The sequence below is a fragment of the Octopus bimaculoides genome, chromosome 19, assembly GCF_001194135.2.
Source record: "Octopus bimaculoides isolate UCB-OBI-ISO-001 chromosome 19, ASM119413v2, whole genome shotgun sequence".
Lineage (NCBI taxonomy): Eukaryota > Metazoa > Mollusca > Cephalopoda > Octopoda > Octopodidae > Octopus > Octopus bimaculoides.
Genome location: NC_068999.1, coordinates 48,800,881 through 48,809,080, shown reverse-complemented (window position 1 = coordinate 48,809,080; position 8,200 = coordinate 48,800,881). Strand labels below are relative to the sequence as shown.

Here is an 8,200-nt window from a genome sequence, read left to right as displayed (position 1 = left end):
AAAAAAACAAACAAAGAAAAACAATTTTGGCAAGAGACGGATTAAAATAAGTACCAGGCTTTAAAAGAAAAGTATTGAGGCAAGCCCGTCGCTAAGGGTGTGCACTGGACGGCACTGCCCCTTCGCTATTCAATGGTGCTCCCTCAGATTTACAGTGATACACTTATTTCGAAACTCCACTTAAGCATTATTACAAATCAGTGCCCACCCAGAATATTCTGAAGCACCTCCGGGCACCAAAGTCTGGCAACGAGCCTGTGCTGGACCCGACTCGTTCGACTAAAATTCTTCAGGGCGGTGCCCCAGTATAGCCGCAATCTAATGACTGAAACAAGTAAAAGATAGAAGATATGTCCACATTAGGATCCTGATTCGATAGTAAGAAAATGGAGAGGTTTTAAAAAGCTCAGCTCATCTAGAGTTACTGTCCTTTATCCGCCAGGGCAACAGGTGGCCACCTGTCTGTATACATACACACATGCATAGGCTGACATACATTCACATAAACACATACATACATACATACGCACATTTAAAGTTATGCAAGTACAGGTGTATCAAGGATTAATTAAATCCACCTGTGTAAATTTTTAAATATCTACTGTTCTTATTTCCCTTATGTAATATTAGCCATGGCATTTTTATGTCCCGCGAAATTGAAAAAGTCAAAAAAGAAGAAAGGTAATCCTTTTTTTTTTTTAAATATTACCAATTCCGATTGAATTTCTTGAATTTAATTTTGATTGTAATATATCACTCGGTGTAGTTTTTTCTTTTTCTTTTCGTATTAAATGTATTTTGGTATTGGCACATATGTACGTTACTTTTTCTCTACTATTTTTTGTCTGTTTGTTTTTCTAAGATACAGACACGTACCTATGCTATAATAAAGCGGACGTACCGCAGTCATTCCGCCTACATACTATTATACTATATATACACTTGTAGAAGTCACAAACATCTGTCAGTGACCACGATGGGACACCGACACTCACACATTGTACAAAAATATGGGTTCAATCTTTGTATTTATAAGAGTTAGGGTCTGATGCTTATCAGATGTAAGGTAAACTGCGTGTGTGTAACGTATTGTGAGAACAAAATTATCACGTCAGAGTTATTTACTTTTCTTTTTTCCCGGCACTTATTACGTTTACCTTTCCCACAGCGTTCTGACAATTACGAACTTCTTCATGCATGACTCAATTTTTCTTTTCGTAAATTGTTTCCTACTCCATAGACCAGTGGTTCTCAACCATTTTTTGACTATGGACCACCTTGATTTTTATTTTACTCAATTGATCTCCTATACTTATTTGATGTTTAAAAAAAATCCCATCATACTTTTACAATTATAGAAAAAAAAAAATATATATTTTGTATATTGTGGAAGTATAATCAATTTATTGCACAAAAATTTTCACCACAAAATCTTATATGGATCCCGGTTAAGAAACACTGCCATAGAGAAAAGAAGAAAAGTTTTCCAAATACACCTACAGATGGGTACCCTCCCCCCACGACTTTGTTGCCTCATAACTTCCAGAAAATTGGATACTTTTTAACGAAACTTCCAACAAATAATGGCTTAGATCTTGTAGATTGAGTGTATGTGAAGATTTGCTGGAAAAAGTTTTTCCAAGGGGTTTGGGGAAAGGAGCTTCGGAAAATTCACACGGCTTGATATCCCCCCCCCCCACTCATAACCTTCAGGAAAATGAATATTTTTTAAATGAAATTTCATACAAATTTCTTTCAAACAGTGTAGATTAGGATTACAAAGAAATTTGTTGGCAAAATCTTCTGTAAGGGGGCGGGGGAGGAGTTTCGGAATTTCTCCCTTTCAACTGAGATTTTTTCCAATTTTTTGTCTTTCAGCACAATCTTCGGAATGATGGGAAGCATCGTTTCACGAAAAAAAAATAAATAAATTTGAAAATTTGATTTTTTTTTTCACTCCCGCCATCAGCATTACATTGTGTTTATGACTGGGTTTTTATCTTTTTCAGAATTTGATCAGTATCCTTTACGCCGAAATTTAACAGGAAGCGCAAGTCTTGACACTTTGACTCAAGTTGGTTTAGCCAAGAAAGACGGTCTCGATCCTGAAGCTCGCTTAATAGTCATTCAAGATTTTGTTGCTTGTGTTGATGACGAAGTTTCTGTGAAGAAAGGAGATATAGTCTACAGTCTTTACAGAGATAATGATTGGTTGTATATACTTTGCGATAATGGTAAAGAAGGCTTTGTTCCCATATCGTACACCACACAAGCAATACGTAAGCAGCAGCGTACAGTTGAAAATGACATCAAACAGAATACACTAGAGAAGGATTCTCATAACAATTCAGGAGAAAGTTATATCAGTTATCAAGAGGCCAGTATATTCCAGAAACGAGACTGTGGGAAATTCTTGGTAGTCTATAATTTTGATGCTGTGAATGACAATGACATCACAGTTGAAAGTGGGGATATTATTACTGTACTAAATGTCGATGATCCAAACTGGTTTTGGATTATAAAAAACTGCAAACAAGAAGGATTTATTCCAGCTTCTTACTTAGTGCCTATAATTCATACTGATCCAACAGGAAAAGGTGTTTAACTAGAGTATTAATACCTCTTGAATTTTTTGTGGGGTTTATGAACAAAATTTTTCACACAGAGAGAATGACATTATATGTCTCTGGACATGAAAAAATTAATATATGTTAATGCATGCCGTGAGAACACTACAACCAAATGCAATAAACTCTTTGGGATTTTCGACTCTGCATGGCTATCATCACTCAGAAATGAGTATAAGTGTATTGAGTTGACAAGAGTATTGGAATCCTGTGCAAAATAAGAGTTTATGAGTTCAATCTCAGCTTGGAAATATGATGAACAGAAGTAAAACTATTTGAAATTTAGTTTTACAAAACAGAAAAGATGAATTTAATGGTCTCTGAATTCAAGATGTCAACATATAATTGTATATCTGGATAGGATGAGGAAACCATGGAATTTCTCTTTTAAAGAATTTGTCTTTCATAAACTTGAATTTGTAAATTGTTACTGATCAAAAACAACATCTCTTTAATGAACATATATTTATGTTTAGTTCAAAAAGAAATTTTTAATTGAATACCTCTGTACACACAAACTTAGCTGGGGAAATGACAACATGTGATATCTCTGCAGGGCATTATCCATATAATAAAATGAAATAGTTATAAGGGAATCAAAATTGGGTCACTAACTTGGCTTACCAGAATCTGTCTTGAGCTGCTAAAGGGTCAGCTCCCCGTCCACTTTATTTTTCATTTACTTGCTTGGTCTGCAGAAAAGGGCAGTGCTCATGGCCTTTGCAAACTCTCCTAGACTAGTGAGACTGATGCCATTTGATAGTCCTCTTGCAACTTTGAAGGCCTGCAAGAAAGACTGGCTGCTCATAGACCATAGGTCTGTTTGATCGTAATTCACCTGTGGCTAAATAAAAACATTCAATTTTAAAGTGATCTGTTCAGAACTGGTGTCATCATTTAATGTGCATTCCATGCTGGCATGGGTTGGACAGTTTGACAGGATCTCGTGTTCAAGGACGACATCATACTCCAGTGTCATTTTTTAGCCATGGTTTCTATGGCTGGATGCCCTTCCTAATGCCAATCACTTTACAGCATAGACTGGGTGCTTTCTTTGTACTACCTGCCCTACTGGAGTCACCATGCAGCTTGCTGAGCTGGAGGTGGGGAGGTTAGCATCCTGCAAGTGAATGAGAGATTGAACTATGAGAAGGGGAAGTAGTGCAGGCTCTTGTTTAGAATCTGCATGCTTACTTCTTGTAGGAGAAAGGAAGAGAAAATGAACAGTAGAAACTGCAAGAGATAATGAGCAATGAGGTAGGGGCCATCTAGGAGATGGCCCCTACAAGGCACAAGGTGAGCTGGAGAATCAGTTTGCTAGATTGTATGTCTTTGGTATTAATTAAACTGAATGAGAATGGGATCGAAAGATGTGATGGAGCATCAAAGCAAACATCTTTTAGTATTTATTTTTGTCTATTTCAATATATATTCTTAGTCCAAATCTCACAAGCATTGTATCCTTTACCTTTGTAAACACTGGTAATTAGTCAAAAGAACAATAATTAGCCATACTGTTAAACATACTAGGCAAGTGTTGAGCTGCTTGCTACTTCCTTTTCTATTGTTCAAACCTTTAAAATGTTTAGATTTTTTGGTTTGGTCTGAAGGAGTTGTATCCACAGCATTTGCAGAATGATGTTCTGGAATGACCTGCAGCTAAAACATTAGTAGGGACATTCCAACAAGGGGGCTTCTACATGGTCATTTTGACTTGTGAGAACTTTTGTGTTGCATGTCGTTTCAGTACAACTTTTTTCTCCTCTCCAAAAGCTCTGGTTTCTGATGCCGTTGTGTAATCCAGTTCACTTCTGTGATATGTGAGCACAATATTTTTGATTTTGTAATATTACTTTACCCTTTAAAACTTTGGTTACAAAATTCGTAATGCATTACTTACCTTCAATATCAGATTATTGGCCAGCTCTGAAAACTTGTTTGCAACTTCTGTGAAGAAATTTCATCCTATTTCGTGTCATATACACAGGAAACCTTTATCTCGGGTTTTTAATTCTGCTTAACCTAAATCAGTGCCATTGCAATACTTGATAAACTTTGCTACACAAGTTAAATGTGTTGTGAACATGGCATGGCTAAATGATTAACAAGTTTACTTCATAATCAAAAAAATCCCCCATTCAAGCCTACTGCATAGCATGTTTTATAATAGCCTTGAGTCAACCCAGTCCATGTGAAAGTAAGTTGAAGGAAATTGTGCGAGACTTTTAGATGGCATGTTCATGCAAATCAGTGGTTCTGAAACCAATTTTTTGCCTATGAGCTTGTATCAAAGATGGCAGTTGTCTCTTGTAACCTGTTTGTTTTGAAGTGATAAGTGTTTTATTCAAGAACACAATGCATCACCTACTCCAAGAATTGAATCCATGATCCTGTGATTGAGTGCAAAATCCTAATCATGATGCCATTTTCCCTCAGCAGAACCAGACGTTTCATCCATAACCATCTCATTTACTTTTTTGAAAAGAAATGATTTTAGGGAAATTTGGCTGTTATTTGTAGCAGGTAAAACTAGTTAAGACTCTCTCTTGTAGACTTGTCTTTTAACCTTATATCAAAGCTCTTCAAGTAGGTCTATGATCAAAAGCATTCCAATTGTGACCATCCCGTTTGTTATTGGGTGTCTAGGATCACATTCTCCAGTGTGTGCAAGTGTTTTTTAATACAGTAGAAATTGGATCTATTTCTTGCAAGTTAAGCATCTTCAGGATCTTTCATGTCATCACAGTTGAATGGGATGGTCGTCATGACTTCAAAGCTTTACCCTTGAATAAACTTTACAATATTTTGAGTACTTCTTCCTCTTTTTTTTTTACACCAAAGCATGTATGTATAATAGTTTTAGCTGCATTGCTCAAATATCTGGTAGCATCTTTGGCAGGTGTCTCCTTTTATAGCCCTGGGCTGCCGAACGCCATGAATGGAGTGTGTGTGTGTGTGTGTGTGTGTGTGTTAGTAACTTGTCTAGATGTCACGTAACTCTTGAATGTCATTCATTTCCAGAGCTCTGTGAAAATATGTCTGACCGTGGGGGAAAGGCTGCCTTGCTGGAAACAGATGGGGCTTAGTAACAGAAAGGACATCTGGTTCACTAAACTCCAAGCATTCTTCCAATGTTCTTAAATAAAGTATTAAACTGGATGACGAGTTGATTGTTAAACAAAATCTAAGATTTAGAAAAGCTTGCAGTTAAGTAAATTTCATTCTTACTTGAACTTCCTTTATTGGTACTGTACCCACCTTCAAAATTGAACAACTTAGGCTCAGGTCTGTCATGAACCCAAAGTTTCATAAAGCCGGAATTCAACTTGGTTTCCATGGCATGTAAGTTACGGAGATTGCAACATAACCTCCTGAATAGGCTGCTAGTCCATTACTAATTTAACTTCCCAGCTATTGCAGGGACACTCATTTATAGCTGAGTGTGGAATGGAGCAATGTGAAATAGTGTTTTGTTCAAGAATACACTATAATTGTACAACCACACATGTAACACCACACCTAACAAGGCCATGTGTACTTTCACAAAAAAAAAAAAAAAAAGTTTCATTGGCAATTTTCGTTAAGCCTAAGTATGAATAAGGCTTTGTAAACCATTCAACTAACCTTTCTTATAGCTTATCTTTTAATTACAAAGATGGTTGCCTCAATTCATGGCACTCTGTCGGTTACGACGACGAGGGTTCCAGTTGATCCGATCAACAGAACAGCCTGCTCGTGAAATTAATGTGCAAGTGGCCGAGCACTCCACAGACACGTGTACCCTTAATGTAGTTCTCGGGGAGATTCAGCATAACACAGTGACAAGGCTGGCCCCTTGAAATACAGGTACAACAGAAACAGGAAGAAAGAGTGAGAAAGTTGTGGTGAAAGAGTACAGCAGGGTTCACCACCCCACCCTGCTGGAGCCTCGTGGAGCTTTAGGTGTTTTTGCTCAATAAACACTCACAACGCCCGGTCTGGGAATCAAAACTGCGAGTCCGCTGCCCTAACCACTGGGCCATTGCGCTTCCACTATAGTCACCTCAATTATTGTATAATTGAAAGGGTTAGTAACTTTTATGAAGTTATTTGAATTTTACTTTTCTCTCAATACTAAGAAATTCCAAACATTGCTAAGTGTTTTCTGATACATGAAATTTCCCAAAATATAAATAAATAAATAATGTAATTTAGATATGAAAGACGGATTGCACACTACTAATTACGAACAGATGGTTTTTTTGCAATTTCAAAAAAAGTTACTGAGAACAGATGACTATAAAGGAACTGCAGTTCAAAATTGTAAATAGCAAATAACAAGACAATACATGAAAAGACTGAAGAAATCACGTAAACTAGTTAAGTCATTATGGGGAAGCATGGCAAATTCACTCACAGATAATTCCAGAAATTATAATTTCACATCCATTTTTGCCAAGAGGTTATCATATGTAAGACAATTTCTTTTGAAGTCTCTAGTGTGTAGTGGCAGAATGATGGTTTTCTGTTTTGAAGCGAAATCTGTTTGAAACCCTAGTAAGGCAGAATTATGTATTTTGTTCAGATTAAAAAAGTGTCTGTCCTTTTATCTTTTGTTTCAGTCATAAGACAGCAGCATCACCCTAAAGGATTTACCCAAATCTACCTCAGCACTTATTCTGTTGATCCCTTCTACTGAACTGCTAAGCTACAAGGACATAAACAAACCAAAACTGGTGGCTGGAGAGGGAAGAAACAAACATACATGACCAGTTTCCACATGCCTATGAAATTCATTCACAAGGCATTGGATGTCCATGGGTTATAGCAGAAGACACTAGCCCAAGGTGCCATGCAGTGGGACTGAACCTGAAACCACGTAGTTGCTACATGAGCTTTCTAACCACACAACCATACCTGTGCATTCACTGTAGAAGTAAAGCTTGATAATGTCATTAGCTGTGCATCAATCACACATAGGTAATTTCATTGAAGTATATGAAAACCTGCCTGTATTTATAAGAACTGTACAAGGACTCTGATTTAGAAAAAAGGTGGCTACAGAAATAAATGGAAAGATCTAAATGACAGTAATAAACAAAAAAGACTTAGTTCATTTTACCAGACAGTGGAGTGATGGAAACTTGAGAGAGCAGCCAATGATAATTTGGATAATTTGATTTTTATAAACTCTTAACAGTGGTTTCAGAGATGACACCTAATATAAAAATTTTTAATTAAATTTTAAAAAGACAAAAAAAAAGAAAAAAAAAAAGCATATCTTGTAGAAAGTATTGGATTAAAAATCAATATTTCAGCATAATAATGAACATTTCACAATGGTACAAGCTTGCTTTTTTGCCTTGCATTTTTTTTTTTTTTCAAATAAAATTTTTCAGAACTGAAAATAAAAACAGTTATTTTTCATAAAATAATGACAACAACAAAATACAAATAACTTTCTTGAGAACAAGATTATTTCATAAGAAATTTGATTTTCATGATAGTGGGTATGCAATATATTTGGAGAGAGAATTGAACCTGGTTTTATTCAGTTAGAAATTAATATTAAAAAAAAAAAAAAAAATTATAGT

The 8,200-nt window shown here is 36.1% G+C and overlaps 1 protein-coding gene across 1 annotated transcript; it reads left to right on the top strand.

The window, feature by feature from the left end:
* Positions 1–440: 440 nt before the first annotated feature.
* On the top strand, positions 441–5,436 carry LOC106878097 (SH3 domain-containing protein Dlish). Its single transcript, XM_014927201.2, has 2 exons — positions 441–681; positions 2,010–5,436. The coding sequence occupies exons 1-2, from the start codon at positions 633–635 to the stop codon at positions 2,603–2,605; spliced, it is 645 nt and encodes a 214-aa protein (XP_014782687.1). The 5' UTR covers positions 441–632; the 3' UTR covers positions 2,606–5,436.
* The last annotated feature ends 2,764 nt before the right edge of the window (positions 5,437–8,200 follow it).

What these genes read in the sequence shown, in the direction of transcription:
- LOC106878097 (XM_014927201.2), top strand. Translation starts at nt 633, where the DNA reads ATGGCATTTTTATGTCCCGCGAAATTGAAAAAGTCAAAAAAGAAGAAA. An exon ending in AAAGTCAAAAAAGAAGAAAG is followed by an intron (nt 682 to 2,009) that starts GTAATCCTTTTT and finishes TATCTTTTTCAG; the next exon opens with AATTTGATCAGTATCCTTTA.